The sequence below is a fragment of the Phaenicophaeus curvirostris genome, chromosome 7 (assembly GCF_032191515.1).
Source record: "Phaenicophaeus curvirostris isolate KB17595 chromosome 7, BPBGC_Pcur_1.0, whole genome shotgun sequence".
NCBI classification, from domain to species: Eukaryota; Metazoa; Chordata; class Aves; order Cuculiformes; family Cuculidae; genus Phaenicophaeus; species Phaenicophaeus curvirostris.
Window position 1 is genome coordinate 20,754,713 of NC_091398.1, and position 21,499 is coordinate 20,776,211.

At 36.9% G+C, this 21,499-nt stretch overlaps 1 protein-coding gene across 1 annotated transcript in view; it reads right to left on the bottom strand.

The window, feature by feature from the left end:
* Positions 1-21,499, bottom strand: part of MYO3B (myosin IIIB) — a 204,895-nt gene that overhangs the window by 49,586 nt on the left and 133,810 nt on the right. Inside the window, exons 28-32 of the mRNA XM_069861149.1 lie at positions 21,067-21,272; positions 12,366-12,477; positions 11,492-11,654; positions 10,691-10,771; positions 1,261-1,381 (exon numbers count right to left, since the gene is read on the bottom strand). Coding sequence (XP_069717250.1) covers positions 1,261-1,381; positions 10,691-10,771; positions 11,492-11,654; positions 12,366-12,477; positions 21,067-21,272 — 683 coding nt within the window. The remainder of the gene's footprint in view (positions 1-1,260; positions 1,382-10,690; positions 10,772-11,491; positions 11,655-12,365; positions 12,478-21,066; positions 21,273-21,499) is intronic.

The window sequence follows — 21,499 nt, forward strand, 5'->3', positions numbered from 1 at the left end:
ATAACAGACTGTTTATTAACTCTTGCTTTTAACCATCAGGGCAGACTGGAGAACAAATGATCATGCTACCATTAATAGTTCTGAAGAGATTATAAGACAGACACCCCTTAAGACCTGAGAGACAGAAGGAGCTGCGTGCCCATAAAGGGAATAATAAACTAGGAAACTCACTGCCCCAATGAGCAGTGAGATAACCCCCAATGAGCAACTATCCCAATAAGCAGTGAGAATGCAATTGGCTGCACCTGAACAAAATAATATAATAATGCACCAGAACATGCAGAAGATATTATTCAATATAAATCAATGAAAGTCAGCATGGAAGTTAACATAACTCAGTGTTATGAGCATACACAGAGAAAGGAATACCACTTCTGGAAAGTTCACAGTTTGGTATTTTTTTTTAAAAAAACCCCGCCTTCTTAATGGAATAACAGTGTCTAGTTACAGTCAAGTCAGCCATTCATTTCCTCAGTGAATTCTGAAGAGGTGTAACAGAGCCTGCATTTATATGCTATACAGGAAGCATATAAAATAACAGCTAATATAAAAATAAGAACTGGAAGAACTACTGAGATATTCCCGTGCCCATGCCAAAGCAGGAGAGATCTTACAACTCTTAGATAAATATAGTAAATGCAGCCCTCTCTCCTAGAACACTGTTGGAGAGGCAGTCTACAACAGCTGAAGACAACAGAGCAGCTTTGCCTCTCGTATCCAAGGAAGTGTAAAGGTGAACATTTTTCTGGGGTGAATACGTTGGTAAGGAAGGTTAAAATACCCTTCCTCTACAAAGAGGAGGGCACCGCTATTACAGTTTACAGTGTTCATAGGTTTTCTGTCAGTGATTTGTCCATCTGCTTTTTTACAGCTCTCTTCCATATCTCATTGCTGGTCTGCATCGAGCCTTACAGACAGAAAAGGGTAACTTTCTACTTCTGAGAATTTAATAACTTGTACTGCAGTCACTTCTGAAATGCTGAGCACTTGCAATCCTGGCTGTAATTTACAGTAGTCTGGGTACTTCTGTGAGAGTGAAAATACCAGAAACAGGACAGCAACTCAGGACAAACAGCACCACAAATAAATCTAACTCCCTTAACTGGGAGAACACTGAGATGACTGAGCCGGTGGGCAGACTGGCTGACCTACAGGTACTCATCCCAGAAAACAGCCGATTCCCTAAGAACTGGCTGAATCAGATCTTACTGTTGGAAAATGATGTTTGTAAGATAGTAGACAGCAAATAATTCAACTCACCAGTGCTCTTCACAGCCAAAATCAGAAGTAGAACGGTTGCTCATAAGCTGAGGATCTGCTACACAGCCAGTGCTGGTTTTCCATCTTGTGTAGTTTTTACGAACAATATATCCCCTGAAAGCTAAAATACGTAGTTATGAACCACAGAAAAAATGTGCAGCGCCAGAAACACAGACTGGCACTTGGCTCTGCAGTGTAGAGCTGAATGCCCTCGACTTCTACTGAACCAGTAGACAGAAAGAACACTCACCACCTCAGATCGGTGGCTCTAATGTTTGCAATGTTTACAACAGCTGGAAATTACACAGGGCCTTACACTTTCACTGTCATAGTGACCAACCACTTGGCACAGCCGAGGCAAGGAAAACAGACTTCAAAATGAGAACTTTCCTAATTTAAATAGGAATCTAGCTTAGACTATGTTAAAATATAGTAGAAAATCACTCCCTTTAATCACAATTCCCACGATTTGAGCTAGTCAGAATTTTACAGAATCTGAAGTTTTACCTGCTTTTCCTGTGGGGTAGGGGAGTGGGGAGCCAGGGACAGATATATTCCATTAAAACTAGAAAAATTAATAATGTCTTCTCTTATTTTTCAATTAACTGTAACCATAATAAAACATCTAAAATACTTCTTATATAAATAATCGGGGAAAAAAATCTACAGAGGTTACAATTCAAATCATTCATTAAAAAAAAGAGCAGAACAAAACAATCACTAGAAATACTAAATGAAGTAGCAAGCGTGTGGTGAAATGAAATGGCAAAGAATAAGGCAATGAATAACATTCTGAAGATATCTACATCCTTTATTTCCATGGACTGTCTCAGGATTTGTGCAGCTAAATAATTACTTCTACAATAACCTAATTATTTCTACAGTTTTATCTGACATGAATTTGCTTGAATTCTTCATGCCTGTGAGCAGTTAGTAATAAAGCTCCAGCAAATACCACAGATAGTTACATACTAGATAGATACATACTGCACTTAGAACAAAAGACTTAATAGTATTAAAGTGTACACTTCAACCCACAGATTTTTTAAATTTATTTCTGGTAGGATCTATTTCAAGCACTATTTTAAGTTGAAATACCTTGATAATACAGGAGAAATGACTGAATAACAAAGAAAGTAAGTACACTATCAATGCCATAGTTGAAGTGTACAACAAGCAGATGCTGAATAACAAGGCTGAGAGTAGTGAGGAAAAGGAGCTGTCTAGCACGATTGCAACTTAAACAGTGAGACTAATAGATAAAAGAAAATGGGAGCTCAGATAAGCAAATGTTATGGTTTTGTGGAAAAATAGTTTCCTATCCAGGAAAAGCCTTTAGGCACACTAAGCACGTGCAAAAATAGTCAAGTCTGGGGACTAATTATCCAAAGGAGCTGGAGAAGAGCCCTCTCATTAGGGTTCTTAGAGTTTGGGGTTAAATATTACAGTGGGATGTAGGATAGGCAAAGAAATAGGATCTAGGGTAATTTCGTGTAGGATGAGGGTCAACATAACACTGTAGATTACAAAGAAAGATCAGGAGGTAGAATAAATACAGAGTATAAAATAAATTGAGAACAGAGAAGTTGATCAGAAGATTAACAATTTTTCCATGTTCCTCATGCCTCTGATTTTATGAAAAAGTGAGAAGTAGGTATTACCTGCTCAAGAGAGAATAAAGACTCCATAGAATTTGCATTATTTCAATTAATGCTCAAACATTATGAAATTTTGAGATAACTGATTTCCCCTTTTTTACTCTTATAAATTTAGCTCCCCTTTCATGTTTTTTTTTTTTTTGTGTAATGAAAATATGATGGAGGATAAAACAGAACTACCTTCATTGCATCTGTTCTTTCCCTTAGGAAAGGGTTGTAACTAATCCCTTCTTCTCTATTTTAACTGTAGAGTGTTAATCATGGTGGTTTTAGCCACCCACCTTCACAAAAATACACGGTGTGGCATTTATTTGTGCAGTATGAGAAAACAACGAAAACCATCTGAACAGTTCAAGCTGTGGCATGCAATGCACCATAACAATCTAAGCATTTCAGTGCTACTGAGGTTTCCAGGGTAAGAAGCAGTAAAAATTGCCTTTTAATGAGAGGTTACTAAAATAGATAACCACTGACTTTACAGAAGGCATGACAGAAGTTGGGCCTGCTGAGGTGTTGTACAGAGCTCACGTATCGTGAGGCTGAGGAACTTTCTGCCCTTAACAATCAGACCGGAAAAGTCTGCCTGTCTGGCAGAAATGAGGCAAGCATTCACTTGCCCCATGTGATCAGGCTTCCAATCCTTAACTATCCCCTACTGACCAGACAAGGAGCCTACTCTGGTATTGGCAGCAGACAGCTGGCCAGCAGCCACCTCTCTGCAGCTGAAACATGCTGAGTATCAGTCAGTTAATTGACTACTGTAAAGATAAAGAAGCCCTGAAACAAATGAAGCAATAACATAAACTTCAGTTTTATCCTTAGTAATTTCTCAGCCTTTAGCAATTCTTTGCATGTGTGTGTGTGTGTATCTATAAAATCAACCCTCATACCTACTGTGATTTTATTTTTTAAAATTCTTTTTCCCAGAGACTCTTATTACTGTTGGTATAATCATTTTAGTCTTTCCCTCAATCTCTACATATAACCTGCTACGTCTGATTTAATAAACATAGTTTTTACCCAGCCTTTTTTTTTTGTCCATATGTATTTTCAAAATCAACTCCTCTTCAACTTAACATTTCTGGTTTCTAACATTCTTCCAGAACACTTTGAATCTGACAGATAAATGGCCATATTTTTCCTACTTTCCCTTTGACTCACGGGATAACTAAGTAGCAGGACAAACAAACTTTCTCTCTCAAAAGCTTCATCAAGGATCAGTAGGACTCCATCTTCTCAACTTTTATTAACTGGATTTATAACGTTTCAAAAGAAATGCATATGCAGAGAATTCTGCAGGGGGAGACTGAGGGGCTGGGAAGCTGCTCCATCACAGCAATTTGCATTACTGACTGGTGCTGGTTTTGACACTAAGCACTTGGCTCAAAGAGTGTGAAATTAGCAGACTCATGTTGCTACTGCTCCATGAACAATCACTGCACCATTGAAGAAGAATGATTACCAGCTGTCACCTCATTTTCGCCTTATCCAGTCTATATCCCTAGCTTTCTAGCAACAGTATCTTTAATCCTGATCTTTACATAGCCGAAGATGACAGGATCCCAAAAGAAACATAGGAAATTAACTTAATTTTAGCACTTTTATTAGGAACACGGAGTTAAACATTTTATGTGCCACAATTAAGGACATGAATTTTTACTTCTTATACTCCTCAATTCTCACAGAATGCAAGTTTTCTGTAAGCTTCAGCACCTAGCAAACTAAGAATATATTTACCTCAGAGAGTCTGAAACTTGTTGTCCTGCAGCTGAGAACCTTTATTTTAAGGCCTAAGTATGTTGTGCAATTCCAGATAGGACATGTCCAGGCATTTTTCCTTGATTCCCATAGGAAATAATATAGTTACAGAGAAAATTGTGAAGCACAATGTAGAATGATCAAAGCTAAACAATCACAGGTTTATTAAAAAAATATAAAGGAGATGAAGTAGTGTTTTAAACAGCACGATTCACTCTCAGTTGTAAAAAATCATGTTTAGCAGACATTTCTACACAAACACATTTTTAAACTATAATATCACTTAAAATAACACATAACAGCAACTTGGAAATGAAAGCTCATGCTTGCTGAAGAGATGTCACAGTAGTTTGTAATCAGAAGTTGATTTGCTATGAACAGCATATCACTTTCTTAATTTATCTAGTTGAAAGAGCATTCCACAGCTTAACTAACAACATCTCGGAGGATCTAGAGCTCACAAATCTGATTCTTCACTCCTTGTCAAATTAATTCTAATGAACAGTAAAAGGGATGCAGAGTCACTTCCTCTGCTGGGTCCCATGAATACCACCCATCTTTCACTTCTCACTCTGTATGGATATCGGGTGGTACCTGTTTAATAGCAGAAAAAAAACCCCAACACTTGTCTTAAGTTCTCCAGCAGAAGCATTATGAGAAAGCAAGTCATGAGTTCTCATATACAAGCAGTAACTATCAGTAACAAGCTGTGACTATTAGGAAGACTCACCAAGGCTGCCATCAGGACTGGTGTCACTGATGAACATCACCTCTTGGACATACGATTTTTAATTACCCTGCATTACAGTCTCTGATCTCGAGACTTGGTCAAAGGGAAAAAAAAGCAATGATGACTGTGAAACTGTTTGTCAATATCTGCAAGGAATAGATTTTCCAACATATTGTTGGACAATGTATGTTGTTGTCCCTTCCTGATTTTAGTAAGGGCATGAAATCCAGTAAGAACGGTCTCCTTTTCATCTCCTCAAAACCAGAAAAGAAAACCAGAAAGAAATACAGATGTATTCACATTGACAGAGCTTATCTCAGAGATGGGGATAGGATATAGGACCTCATACTTCGAAATCGTAAGGCCTTCTCGCTTTTCCTAATACATTTCCTGCACATGAGCAGCAGGCTTTTAATGGTTAGTAGAGACAGACACTAAAAGTGAATAACTGGACGCCCTAAGCTAGTACAGAACACAAAGAGTTGGAAGAGTAAAGTTAACAAAGACTGTGCAGCCTGTACAAACCAGTTTGGTTTACCCTGAATGTGAAACAAGGTAATACAATGAGTCAGCTCAGTTGCCATTAAAACAAACATACATTTCTTCAATGGTTCTTACACCGACAATGTAGTTAAAAGGAAGAAAAATAATGATATAAAAAAAAGTAAAACTGGATCTGCTACTTAGTGGTTGTTATTTTTGTTCAAAATTTTAAAAATATATATTTTTAGATATACTTATAAAGTGCTTGGAAGTTTTTTGAACATTTTACTCATGTAAATCTTAGATCTACACAATAGTATTAGTTGAATACATGTACACGCAGATATACATAGCGATAGAAATAGATGGAGAAACAAAGGGTTTTCAAGAAATACTTCCTTATCTGCTACTGAAGCTAACATTAAATCTTTGCCTTGAAAAATCCCAAAGTTAGTGCTTTTTTAAAAAGCTTATATTTATTATAAATATAAAATAGTAAATTACAGTTGTTCTCAGGTCTTCTTTTTTTATTATAATAGAATAAATTTTGCCTGAAGCAAATGTTAGAAATCTGTAAATAGTGAGCAATACTGCATGGGCAGAAGTTAGAGAAAGAAAGCAATTTAGAAAGTGATTTTGTCATTTGTTTTCCTTCTGAACATCCACCACTTTTTATGTAAAAAAAAAAAAAGAGAGCTCTGAACTTGAGTTCTTGATAAAGAATTTTCCAATACAATGTGACATATGGTGAGTGTGTGAGCACGTGTTGGAGGAGGAGATGGTGGCTCAATGGATTAGTCATTTGCCTTTCACCTCTGGAAGCATAGTTAAACTCAGTCCTGACCAGAGCTGCACAGTATATTCCAGATGGCTAAAGTGGGCCTAATTAAAATGAATTCAGTGATGTCACCTCGGATCTAAGTGAATCTTATGCACCACTCATTTGGCATTTTGGCAATGTCAGTTAACAAACGAAATAACCAGATTAAAATCCTCCCTTAATTCTTTTGGGACAACAGTCACACTGCAGGGAAATACATGCTATCACAACTAGAAAAAGTACTTTTATAATTGTATAATCAGTTATTTTATATTCTAATTAATGCATTATTCTAATACAAAGAAATATTAAATGAGACTTGCATGTGAGGAAAATCAGTGCAGCAATATTTCAGTCAGATGATTCAGTGAATATATACTGATTTAAACCAGTTGTGAATCTGGCAACATAATTTAAAAATAATTCTTTGCTTTAACAAAATATTTTTCCTTTTCCCTAGACATCAAAACAATACAAATCCCTGTAACAAAGAAATACTCACTTAGAAGCGCAAACTATTGTTAATTCAAACACCTTACGCAAAATCATTCTTTACAATTCATCTCTAAGTTAGAAATTAACATTTTCTAACCTTCACAGTTTGAGAAATGTGACTGGAAGAAGTAGGAAAGACCTTCTGTACCCTGTGTACCACTTTAGCCATGAGTCTAATAATATTGCATACTCTGAGAACCTGTAAACTAGATACGCTGAAGTAGGGGAGCTTTTTCTTCCTTACCTAATTTAAATTCACAAATATTTTGTTTCCTAGTAAGGATGTCTTCCTCCATCCGAAATAAGGATTTTTTTGTGTGTGTGTATGTAATACTATACACTCAGGAATTGTATCCTCATGTATATTGTGAGGGTTGGTTTTTTTCTAAGTTTGTTTTTTTCTTCCAACATTTCATCCATGGATAGTGAACTGCTGGGCCCACAGAGATCTCCAGACCACCAGCTCATGTATTTGAAAGGCATCTGTTTATTTTTAAAATGCAAATGTAGCCTACCTCAAAGACTGACTTGCAAGAAATGAACAATCTGAACAAGTCAAGAGGTTTCCAATCAGGAGCTGCATTCCTCCTTTATATCAGGCTATGATCACTTGCTGTCAAAACCACTTAAACAATATCCTGGAATCTGAATGAAGTCCCTCCACAATTAAAACGAGCAGGATAATCCTGCAAGAATTATTCGGGGAAATAATTTTTCACACAGTTTAAAGTAATGATAAGGTCATTTACAAAAGAAATCAGCGCCTTTGAAATGCTGACTTGTAGACAGAGGACTGCCTGGAGGAGGGCCATAGATAACAGTGAAGACTGGCCTCCTAACACTACCCTCGCAGTCTTTGGAACTGATTCTGATGAAGAGAAGGCCCAATAAGGTTAATACCCCCACTTTGATCTCTGTCAAAGCGTACCAGCAAGAATTAATTTACATTTCAGATGAAAAAGGTTGACAGCATGAAAAGGCATCTTGTTTCTGGTATGTGAATGTGCTGTAATAGATCGGGAATTCTGAAAGGAAGTTCTGAGGAAGCTAAAGGGATAAGCCGAGCGGCTGCTTTTATTGGGAAAGAGATGAAAGGAAAACAAATTTCAATATGCGCTGTAGAAACATGTAAGCCAAATGCTTCCTAAATTTCAAGGCCCGCTTGAGCTGGGGGGGCCGAGAGGGAGAGGAGAGGGAAGTACATATATTTAAATTATATGGTTTTCTAATGTCTGGATGACAAATGCAAACAATCTATCTCACTGCCTGTGATGGCTCATTTAAAAAAAAATACAAAGGTGATCACACTTCTTTTTACAGAAAAACTGCCTTGAACTACACATTCACATTATAAGATGTGCAGGGAAGGAAGAGATTTGGAGTTGCTTTTGTCTTCATGTCACTAGGCATTTGGACAGTGTAATGTAAACAACAGAAAGACTGTCAGTGTATTTTAAAACCTGGAAAATGTCCACCATTAGCAAGCATGAGCTTTGATTTGAAACACAGAATAATTAGCATGTAGAGACGAGAAAATTTGCACAAGAAGAATTTTCAAATAAGAAGTCCTAGATATAAGTTTCCAAAGGCAGACAGAAATGTGTTGAGGATTATTATTATTATACCCCTTCGAAGGCAGATAAGAAGAGCAGACAGTCTAATTAATACAAAGGTGTACAATGTCACTCTTAACCCTATATTCCTAACACTTATTCACGAGACTGATCACTGAAACTGTCAAGTGCCAGGTTGCAAAGGAAGACAGCGTGTGTGCTGGTGGGAAGAGTACTAACAGCATTCCTCCAGCATTCATTCCAGAGGGCTCAAACAGGACAGAAGTGTCCAAATTCAAGTGTATGCGTACACTCTTAATGCCTCTGCTCTGCCATGTTCAACACGGCACCTCAAAGATGGCAGGAAAAAATAGAGCTCTGAATCTCTTCCATGTTCACAAACAGCAGAATAAGTCAGTTGCTTTCTCTAGAGAGCTAATAATAAGCATGCATCTTCTACAAGCCTAAGAAATCTGACTGGATAAAACTCCGAGGGAGAATGTTCCCTTCATTTTCTAAGTGATCCTGCTGCACACTGACTTCCTACGGAACCTAAGATAACCCTCATCTTAAGGAACTAACTACAGTGGGACAGTGATGGTCAACTGTTTCACTTTCTTTTTTTACAGCAAAAGGCTATTGTAAAAGTCAGGAAATCAAAGTCCAGGTATGGCCAAATGTAAATGTAGCACATACTCCAAAAAATAGTTGCATGGGGTACTTTGAAGTTCTGCTCTCTGTGCTGTCATGTAAACAACAGAAAATGACAACACAAAGGAGAGGAAGAAGGGGAGAGAGCACTTATGCAGTCCCTCAATGCTTGTTGTAATGGGAGTAAAAAAATTCTCCTTAACAGTTCTCCATCTAACACAATAGGGTGCATTTTATCCTAGAGCTTTATTTCATGATTCTATTTGAAGGTATGCAAGCAAAGTCATGAACTGTTATTTCTCTGCTCCTTTCAGTAACTGAGTGGTATTCTGTTTTCTGCTGAAAGTCACAGCGACGCTTAATTTCAGAGTAGCAAACTTAGATGAAAGAAAACCAAATTAATTTGCTGGAAATGGCTTAAAAACAAAGTAAAAGAATATGTAGAACACATCTTTCTCAGATAGACTAGATTATATGATTCAGAATAGAGAGGTGACAAAACTTAAGGAATTACAGCACAGGAAACTGGTAAAATAAAGGTGGTACCTTAGTACCTCTTAGTGCCTCTGTAAACACATTTGATACAACTCATTTTTGATCTGATACAGTCTTTCAGCCAGGGGTTGACAGTGTATTACACTGCATCATGTGGAGGCTGCTTCATCTTGGCAGCATCTGAAAACACCACTGAGTTCATAGCACTGGTTCTTAAATTTCTGTGCCATATGGTACCCTGCTCTCTACTAGAGACCTACACAGCCCTATGGGCCTGTTCCTCCAATAATCTCTTTAAAGTTTATTCAAATTGATATTGATACTGCTGCATAGGAGTCTGGCAGAGAGTCAAAAGGCTGGCCAAAGCTGGCAAACCCAGCAAGACGTCAAAATGAAAATTGGCACCTTGCCAAGATCAAGGCCTGACACAAAGACACAGAAATGTACGTCCAGTGCCTCCCATCCAAACTTCCAGTTACGTTGATCCAGTGCTTCATATCAGTTCTATGTATAATTGAATCATACTGGCTGTGTCCAGAAGAATCTTAAAAGTATTATCTCAACACCTTTTAATCAGTATGTTTTCCTTCCAGAGAAGTAGATAAAAAGCCCAAAGGGCTTGATACCTGCCACTAATGCCATTTGATACTGAAGAACAAATGAACAGAAGTATTGTTTTTGATAGCTTTTGTTTGGACTGTATGTATTTATCTTGGCTATAAACACTAACGCATGAAATCACCCACAGTAAAATAGGTGTTGGCAATTGAAATCATGTTTTAATTACCTGCTTGAATATGTATAGCAGCATCAGTTCTTCTGTTCCTTATTTCCTTATACTTCCTGCGAGCTTCATATCCTCTCCAGGCTAAAAATACAAAACCATGTGCTGGAAATTACATTTATTTAAGGAAGTGCTACAGAGTCTAGGGAGGCAGAGATGTGCTGAAACTTTCATCCCTCCTGCCATAAACACTCTAACTCCCCACCCCCAATACCTCTTCACCACCCACCCACACATGTTGAACTCTGGGTTCATGACTGCAGTACTCACATCCCCACAGCTTCAAATACTGCTTCACTTGTCCAAATTTTAATTGTCACCATGTGCTTACTGATGTCCTATTCCAAAAGGCAAAGGTGCATGATCATGTCAGCACAAGTTCCCCACAGTTCCCCAAATTTGATAAAAGGTAGACTGCTAAATTATTGATACTCAGCCTCTTGGGCTCAGTCCACAATGTATGTTATCTGGAATTCCAATATAGTTGGAGGTGAGGGGTATGCAACTGCATTTCATTTATGTACTGCATGCTAGTGAAGACATAGCTAAAATTATTTTCACTTTGTGTTCAAGCACCACATCCAAGATACTAAAATATTTAAATAAATTACTAAATACTAAGATGATACTTTAGAAGTAACTCAGTGATTTTTGTATCAATTAGCTGGAGAGAAAATCACCTCCAGTTATTTTGATTTTATAATAAACTATTAGAAATGAATAAACAATGTATATGCAATTTTACAATTTGAAATGCAAATGCACTAAAACACACTCAATAAAACAGGGAATGCAAATGTTTACCTGACTGTATAGTAACAGCACTATTTTCTCTTTTCTCTTTGACTTTCCTGTATCTCCTTGCTCCAAGCCATCCCTTGATATAGGCTTGCATGACCACCACCCTCCCTATAACTTCTCGCAGGAACAAATTTAACTGCTCTATGTGGTAATACTTTAGAAAAACCTGAAGTGAAACAAACAGAAATAACCAGTATTACATGGAGGCAACAGCATAACCTCCCATATTCTGCCTTTTCATTAGTCTTATGTCAGTCTATTTTAGGGCACCATGGCTGATAAAACTGGTAAAATAATGGTTGTTGATATTAAAGCAATCTTGTGAATCAAATATTTACTCTCAGCGTGCTTGTGGAATTTCTTTATTCCACTGATTATATTCACTCTACTCCAAAATAAACCACGTATTTACTCCCTGTATAAAGTAAATTGGTCGTGGGATATTTTCAAGTATCAACAATTTTGAAATACAGCCTTTCTTGACAGTTGGAAGATAAATCCCAGGTTGAATTTGATTTTAGACATAATACTGTCTAATACCATTCTGCTTCAGGAAACAAATCCTATAGGTGCTTACATACACTTTATCTGGGTCTTGAACAGGAAAATTCTCATTGTTTTTCCTTTGTGCACTGTAAAACAACTCAAGGTACTGTATAACTTACTTTTTACAGAAGTTACCCACTCCACTTTAAATCATGAACAGTGGCTGTTGACAGAGCCAGAAAGATCTCACCTGAAGCTCCACAAGTAGATAACGTACTAACCAGGCTCACAGGGTGACCCAGAGCATCAGGTCTCAAGTACTTTTCAAATCACTGTTAGACATATTATGCCAAGAGGATACCGTCCTTGAGGAAATGTTAGCACACTCTACCTTGGTTTTCCCAAGAATCCAGTTGTCTAGTTTAGATTTCTCCAAGATGGCAAGACAGTTTTCTCTGCTACCAAGAGGAGTCTCATGTGCCTTGAATGCAAGGTAATAATACCTGCAAAACCAAACAAAGAAAGAATAGGTCTCTTCCAACCTGGTTATTCTATGATTCTATGTATTTTCATTGCTCTTCTCTGGCTCAGAGCTGCATCTCTAGAACTCATGGACCAACATCTCCCTTACACCTAGTCCTCTCCCTTATACCCAGTCCTCTCCATAAATCAAGACACAGCTGTTATGAACAGATACTTGGGCATATACATGACACAGGAAAATAAGTGGTATCATAGTGGTGACAAGAATCTGCTGCATTCTAAAAGTCCTTGGTTAGTGTAATTATTCATAAAGGTCTTCCACAAACCAGTGCAAATTAGGAAATACCAAAGTTGCTCTGGATTTTTCGGGCAAACAAGTGAACGAGTGACAGTGAGAAGAATAAAAAGCGCTAGAAATGAGAGTAATAGAAAGGAAGGCAAAATAAAAACTTTTACAAAACATGTAAAATAAGTACACCATCTACAGAGCTTCATAACATATTTTGGCATAGTTACACCTCGCTGCAAGTCTGCAAGTTCTGTTGAATAAGCTGGTATTCCCTGAGGTGTTCAATGGACTTTTATAGATTTCTGAATGGAACAAAAGTCAAGTACTATAACCAAAGAAAGAGAAAAGCATCAAAAGTAAGTTATTCATGACCCGATGCCTGTTTCCTATGAGAAAAGCCAAAAAAAGACATTTCAGAATCTGTCAATATTTTAGTTACTGGTATCAGTCATTTTTCACAAAGAAATATAAATGGCTTTAGCATCCTTTGGGATGCATAAATCCGCATAAGGTTCTTGAGCTTGTAACAGGATCACTCCTATGAATGGAACTCTGGGGAGCTTCCCATTTTCAGTATGCCTGATAGAAAGACTGAGGATTTTCAGGCAGTGAAGATAAAGGCCAGCACTAAGAAGGTGGGCAGCACAGTGGTTTAATGATACTGATTGGTTATTGAAGCTGAAAGACTGCCACTATGAGTGAAGAATAAAGATTAGTTTACAGTAAAAACAACTCTCATATCACTATTGATTTACAGACAGCATGTTCAGAATGCATGAGTATCCACCTGTGTTTCACACTTCAGAAGAGGTCATATGTATGCATAACCAAAAAATCTGGCATTGCTATCATATTGCTGGGGTTGTTTAGCCTGGAGACGAGTAGGCTGAGGGGAGACCTCATTGCTCTCTATAACTACCTGAAAGGAGGTTGTAGAGAGGAGGGTGCTGGCCTCTTCTCCCAAGTGATGGGGGACAGGACAAGAGGGAATGGCCTCAAGCTCCGCCAGGGGAGATTTAGGCTGGACATTAGGAAAAAATTCTTCACAGCAAGGGTCATTGGGCACTGGAACAGGCTGCCCAGGGAGGTGGTGATTCACCTTCCCTGGAGGTGTTTAAGGCATGGGCGGACGAGGTGCTAAGGGGCATGGTTTAGCGTTTGATAGGAATGGTTGGACTTGATGATCCGGTGGGTCTCTTCCAACCTGGTTGTTCTATGATTCTATATCAGCAAGGATTTTATCAGTGCTGATGCTTAAACAGAACTAGCATCTCTTTTAAATTAAAACCAAGTCAATTACTCCTGATATCAATGTAGTAGTTTTCTTTAGTCACTAGGACTTCTGTGGTTATGATTAGGTTTGCAAGTCATTAGGCATGAAGTCTTTTTTTCTGTTTGACTGGGATGAACCGTCAATTGGAATGATTATGATGAATTTGAGTGGCCTTTGGAGCAGGCCCATACTAAAAAACATTGACCATTCTTCTAGTTATTAGCCATGGGAAGAGCCATCAGATGTTCTTTAAAACATAGGGAGAATCTGACCAGTGAACCTCAAAGACAGATTTCTCTGTAGCCACACAGAGGCAAGAAAATATCCCACCTCAGACTGAAGAAAATATGGAGAAGCAATTAGAAAGAATGGAATAGTGGATTTTTTTTTTTTAATCAGGAGAAAATGATTTTCAAATATTAGCTCCAGTTAATCTCTAGATATTAGCTCCAGCTGTCACAAGAAAGAAAAAAGAACCACTAAAACAGTCAATAAAGATCAAAGGGGAACAAAATGACATCTGAAGGCAGAAGCACTGGAATCAGTCCTGGACCAGACACACAGATATTCACCAAGAGAAGACATCGCCCACTCCGAATAATGATAGGAGATTATGTATTACTGAGTTATTTTTAATACAGTGACTTTCTCAATAACATGAGATTGCAAATTCTTTAGCCAAGACTTTCAAAATACTAACAGTTATGACATTTAGCGGGTATGGAGAAACGTGATGTGTTTAAATACAGAAAGTACATTTTCTCCACTATGTTACTGAACGTAGAGATGCCAATTTTCAGAAGACAAATGGCATTATGAGTTGCACTAATAAAACTCAGATTTAAAATACATATATCACAAGCAATTTGTGATAGCATGCAATTTTAACACATACTTGACAGACCCATCAGGGAAATAGCACTAACAGTTAATTGTTGTTTGCTTCAAAAGCCAGTTCATATAGCTGTATTACTTATATATGTATTTAACTTAAGCAGTTCCTTTCTTTAGAAGGAAAGAAGGATTCAAGTGAGTGATAATACCAGTTCTCTTGTTGTTCATATATCTTTTAAGGCATGTTGTAGTTGGGAATTTTAAAACCACAGAACATTTTTCAGATATCACTGATACAATAAAATAGTGAATGGCGACCTCTCAGTTTTTGAATCTTACTATCTTATCAATGTCATCCTAATTATTGATGACTAATAATTGACTTCTTATTTGTGACAGATATCTGATTGAAAAGCATTTCTGAGCTATGCAATTTGCATGCATACCATTTTTTTTTCAGGACAAAATTCAATATCTTTCAAAGGTAGCACCTTCTCCATTTGGTTTCTTTCTTATAAATGCAACAAAGCCCATTTTTCTTATCAAATCCTGTTTTAACAAATGTTTTTATAAATTTAAATTTCCCTATCTTCTAAGGAAGTAAGCCATTCCAAATGACAGCAACTTTACAAACCATGTGAATAACTTCAGTTTCTGTGTAAAACGTAAAATATAAACATACTGTCTCCAAATATTTTGTGAAAACTTCCTCTAAATGGTAATTTTCTGAATGTTTTAATTGATCCAGCCACTGCAGAGAAGACTCCTGTAACTGGTTAAACATTCAGAGATGTCAGACTTTTAACAACAGATCTTCCGGTTCCTTTTCAGCAATATTTTGGAGGAAGGTAAAATGTTTCACCTTCATGTATCTGCTAAAAGTCTGCAAATATTGTACATGGTGAAATGGGAGAGGGAACATCTGGGAATACACCCAAAACTTTGCATATCTTGAACTACAAATGTTCATTTTGATTTATCGATCTAATTTCATCTGTATCATACTTAACATAAGTCAATTCTCCAGAGATCACAGAGTGACTTCTATTTACAAAATTTCACAGAAGAAACCAGATACTTAATTTCAGAAAACTAGTGCTAGAAATCACATTTGCTTCTAGATGAGATGAAAATTTCACTAATCTACTTTTTTCTATTTCCATATTTGAATTTGTTATTCCAGAAGAAAATTCATTAGTCAGGAACACTTCAGTGCTCTTCTATGCTAAGCCAATACTTCTATTTTTAAAAATAAATTTTATAGTCCTTTATGTGTTGTTTCATAAACGTGTATCTATTTGTGCAAAAATATGTTATTTTCCTGGGTTACACATTCTGCTTGAAAATTTCCTACACATGACACACATTCATCTACAAGTTTCCTAAAAGTACTTTACTAATTACACCCTCAGTAGCAGTAAGACTAAGAGAAAAGTAATTTCTCCTCAGAAGAGTCGCTTTCTCAGAGCTGACGAGACTCTAGAAATATGTATTATATGTATTTCTTAACAAGTGGTTCTTAAACTGCACTACTAATTATCCTTCATGGTCATTAATATTATTCCAGATGAAACATACATTAAAATGGCACTAATAGTATTTAGTAGCCACTGGGCATAAAGCAACATTTTTTAAGTTGAATTTATACCCAGATCAACAACTGCAAAGCTAGGACATGCAGAGTTCAGGTTAAACATTAAAGACATCCAATTATGCTACAATATGGAAAACTTCAGACTGATGCTATGCATTAACTGTCTGCCTACAGCCAAGGCATCTTAGTGTTGCTGGATTTAGATTAGATAAACTGATTGTAAACAAGTGGTTCAATTTCTCTCTCTTCCTAAGATGAACCATGGAATTGTTCAATAAATAGCATTTGAACAGCACCATTAACTATCATACCAGTGTCTCTTACTGAAGTTGCCTTCACATTCCAGACTTAAAGACAGCATCAATTCTACACAATTAACTAAAAAAAAGGTAATTATTAACTCTCATTCTTTCTAAAACAAATCTTGTACTAAATATACTGGCCTGAGGTGGAGAATGGACAACTATATATGAAAAGCATAAGGTGTAAGAGGGCAAAATTCCTTTCTATCCAGACCCTCAGCAATAGTAGGGAGATTCCCAACATTCCAAAAGGTGTTTGTTCCTTCTCAGCCCTGGAGTTAGAAAGTTTTACAAAATTATGTTTTTATCACTAAAAAAAGACATTAAATAACTTTGAAATATTCCTAACTTGTATAGGCTGTATCAAATCCCTTTCAGAAACTTTCACATGTGAATTCATACAAGTACATTTGACTTTATATTGAGAGCATAATTGAAGAAATGTGAAAGAAAAATGAAAAATCATCTAAGATGCTCTTGAAAGTCAGTAACAGATAACTAACATAGGCTATAAATAATCAGATAAACATAGAATCACAGTAATACTCTCAGAAGGTCATAATTTGGTCCATTCCACATATACAACTCACAAGGGGTCATCAGACTTTTCACTCCTAAAGGTTTCTTATCTTCTCCATCCTGCAACTGTTTACCAATGTTCTGTGAATGAATTGTCTAGAAAGAATCTTTGGAAGGTACAGTAGTTCACCATGTTTGACATGGACAGGAACATTATACAAATCTGGTGAAGTCTTAAAGCCACTGAAACAAATCACAAATATTTCCATGGATAATAGGAAAATAAAAATATGGGGGATATTATAATTTGTTTACAGAAATCACTTAAGGACTTTGACACAGTGTAGACTCAGTGTTAAACTTAAGTTTGCACTAAAAATGCATCATTTTTAAAGAATGCGCTCCTTTTTTCTATAGCAAACCTGTTGACTTCTAATTTAATTCAGTGCTCCCCTGATTTTGAATAATAAACAAGTCTATCACTACTGAATTTTGGGGGTTAAAAGAAAGTACTGGTGTAAGACATTTAACAGGATTTTGTAGTACTTTATCAGACTTTTTTTCTAGTTCTGCTCAATGCATTGTGGTAAGTAAGGCTTCATAGGGTCATGAGAAATGTAACACTAATGGTTTACAGTTTGTGTGTACCAGGTGTACCACCACTGACTTTATGTGAATTTGCACTGTTAGACTGAAAAAGCAGAACCAGCCTCACTGGGATCACTTTTACAGAAACAGCACTAACTGAGCACTGCCATGAGTGGATATAAGTAACATCATCTGGCTACTGTGGAGTATGTAGCGTTTATAGGAAAAGTGTATCCCGCATCCTAGTGCAGTACAAAGAACTTGAATATTAGAATGTAAACAGGCAGACAAGAAGAAAAAAGACAATCCTTAAATGAAACTTGTAAAAAACTTCTCAAGACACTCCTATGTGCCTATGGGGCACTTCAAGCCTGACAGCATTTAGTGCTGTTATACTCTGAAGTCCCTTATCTTTCAACCCATGGTACAGTATGTGCCACATCACATAAAAGGTGTATACAGCTGGGGGATATGTGGCGAGGACACACTTGCATACTATACCATGTTATGTGAAGCTGCAGGGGCCTGGGCACCTGGATATAGCAAGGAATGTTGCACCCAGCATGACTTTTAGTGCAGCGCACTGCTAGAAAGCACACAACCCTGAGCTGCTGTGCAGTGCCTGGTCGCTGTGAGGCCCCACAAGCCGGGCACACCGGGTTGCCTGATCAGGTTAATAACCTGTGTCTGAAACCAGGGATCCCAGCCTGAGAAAGGGGCCATGTGTCTGCAAAGCAAACACATAAGACAGACACAAGATGGCAAGGAGTACAGGACAAGGCTAACAGAGATGGAATGCCTACAACTTGACAGGTCTACAGGGTTTACAGGGGCCGTAGATTACATTTTCTTACTTTAAGTAAAAGAATGTATATTTATATACATAAAACAGATGGTTGTGCGCTTGGCTGAAGAAACTTTGTGTGAATGAGTTACAATCAAGTCCTATCCTCACCATCTGTTTTTTAACCCAATAAACTACCTCCAGGTTTGCAATGCTGAAATAATTTGTTCTACATGAAAGAGTAACATTAGACAGAGTGTTATCTTTTGTTTACCTCCCACCTGATAAACCCTGAATGGTTCTGCTCCTTGCCTTTGATTGTTTTGTCCTCATATTTCCTGCTAAGAGTTTACAAAACAGCATTATTGAACAAGCAGATAAGAAGCACACCTATTTGTTTAATAACATCAAGGGAGAAAAAGTGCTGGCTCATCTATTTTGTTGTTAAGTTACTCAAAAGGATCAAAATACCAATTAACTTGCTGGCTTAGAAAATCTTTGATATTCTCACATTTACTGACATTTTGAAACTCTTGTTCATACTTGCCTAATGTCTTTTTGATTATGAACAAAGAAGTGCCAATCTGTTTAGCATTTGACCTGTTTTCTTAAATATTTTTATGTATTCAACTACTTAGTTCCTAAAAAGACTTGACTAGTCATGGCTGTAAGTTGAAGAAAAATGTCTCTTGTTCCATTGAGAGCTTTTTTAAGCATTGCTCAATATATCTTTCAAGAACAAAACAGAATACAATTTGTTTAAATATAAAGCATGGATGGAACAAAGGAGCAAGAAAATCCCCTCTTCTGCCCACTGTTTATATTCTGAATTAAGGAAGTCTTCTATGCCTTTGGGCAAATTGCTAAATCTCTCCCCACTTCCCATGTTGTGTTGACTTTCCTGAAAGAATTACATCAAGTTGGACTTAAAACTTGAGGAGTATCTGACAAGATGTTAAACACAACTTGCCCTTATCTGCAGGAATGGAAAGCTACAGTCAGCACTGCTTTTATTACTTTCAAGGTTGTACTCAAATTCACTTTTGAAAGAAAATAATCTACTGATAAGAGGAGGCCTGATTTCCTCTCAATTTACACTATTTTCAGTAGAGTTAATCTTAGTTCACTTACGTGTAAATTGGATAAAAGTTAAGGTTAATAATTCTGCCTTCAGCCTCTTCAGGACGATGCAAAGCTCTGTTAGTGATCACAAAACCTAATCTCTTTGTCAAATCTGCTTTAGAATGGTCTGACCTTACTAAAAATAGCCGTGTAACACAAAAAAACAGGTGGGAGGGATCATGTCTAAAGATTTAATTTCTTTGATGGACAAATGAACGTTAGCTATCCTTGCTGTGATAAACGTCTCTAGCGTTTCCCTATTACTTATTCATTTGTCATAGTAATGCATTACAAATCAGAAGAATTCATAATTTTTCAGTATTTATTGGTTAAGCGACAGTTTATTGTTCAATGTCTCTCAGTGCAAGTACCACCTGTTTCCAAGCCCAAATGACTGATTTACATACATAAATTTATCCAATCTCTGGGTAAGGCCTGCAAAGCTGTTTATGTCTCTTCTTTCTCAAAAACATTACCAGCTCCTTCCCACCAGACTCGTACAAATGACTTGTTTTCAGTAGATTGATTAACTCTATATCGTCTGGATGAGCAACCTCTGGTTCAGAAATAATTAGATTCTTGATTTAGCCATTCACTACTTGTTCCTACTGCTGAGTGGTTGATTGCTGACTGGTACTGGTTCTGCTCCATTATTGAATTATCAATCCTATAGACTAGAAAACAGTAAATACTGCACAAAAACATATTTTAAGTCTAGAGGTATCCATAATAATCACATAAACATATTGTCATCATTAAGACAATAGCATTTCCTGTATCACATGTATAACTTTTTGAGATACAGAATAGTATTAAAACTCGTAATAGTAAACATGGCAAGAGTTCAGGTGAACAGAGATCTGATTATAATTCATGATACCTCCAAAATTAATTACTACAAGACGATGAAATTATTAAGAGGACTATTTCTAAATTTAAATCTTTTGTATCAGTTCATTCTTAAGCATGCGTACATTCTTCATATGATGGCTGAAGGTAACTGACCTTCTGAATCCTTGTATTAACTGAGCATGATGCATAATTTCCACTTGTGGTCTTTACTGAGGGAGCCACGGGGACATGCTTGCTCCTGAATACTAAGTGCTCACTGCTGATCTCACATCAACTTTTCTCCATTAGAGCTCAGACATCTCTCATAGTCTATCTCTGATAGTCACCACTCTCATTAATGAACCAGACCATACATATACAAACCAATCATTGTATATATTTCAGTACTTAAACAGAGAATACATTTTATTGAATGAAATTTTAAAACAACAGCCATGTTATAGACATCTTACCTTTTCACAAACTCTTCAAAGAGGATGCGATGAGAATATCCTTTTTGACGTATTTTGACAGTTTCCAGAATTCCAGTGTATCGTAGCTGCAGCAGAACTCTCTCATGAGAAAACACCAGTGCTTCTCGATCATCATTAGGTTTAATGCAGCGGATGAAGTGAGGCTGTCCAACAACCATTTTGGATAAAAGGTCCATGAGGGAATACTAGTGAGGAATATAAAAAAGATGAATACACTTGACAAAAAAACCTGCAATGCAAATATTTAAGCAGAAGATATATATTTGTAAACAGCATGTAATGCTTGGTGATATTTTAATCTGTAATGTTAATCTGCTTTGAAATTTCATTAATTTTTAAACTTTTGGCTAAAACCCAGAACTTACTAAAAGTTTTCAATTGTAAAAAAAATTACTCTGGTTCTTAATTCTAA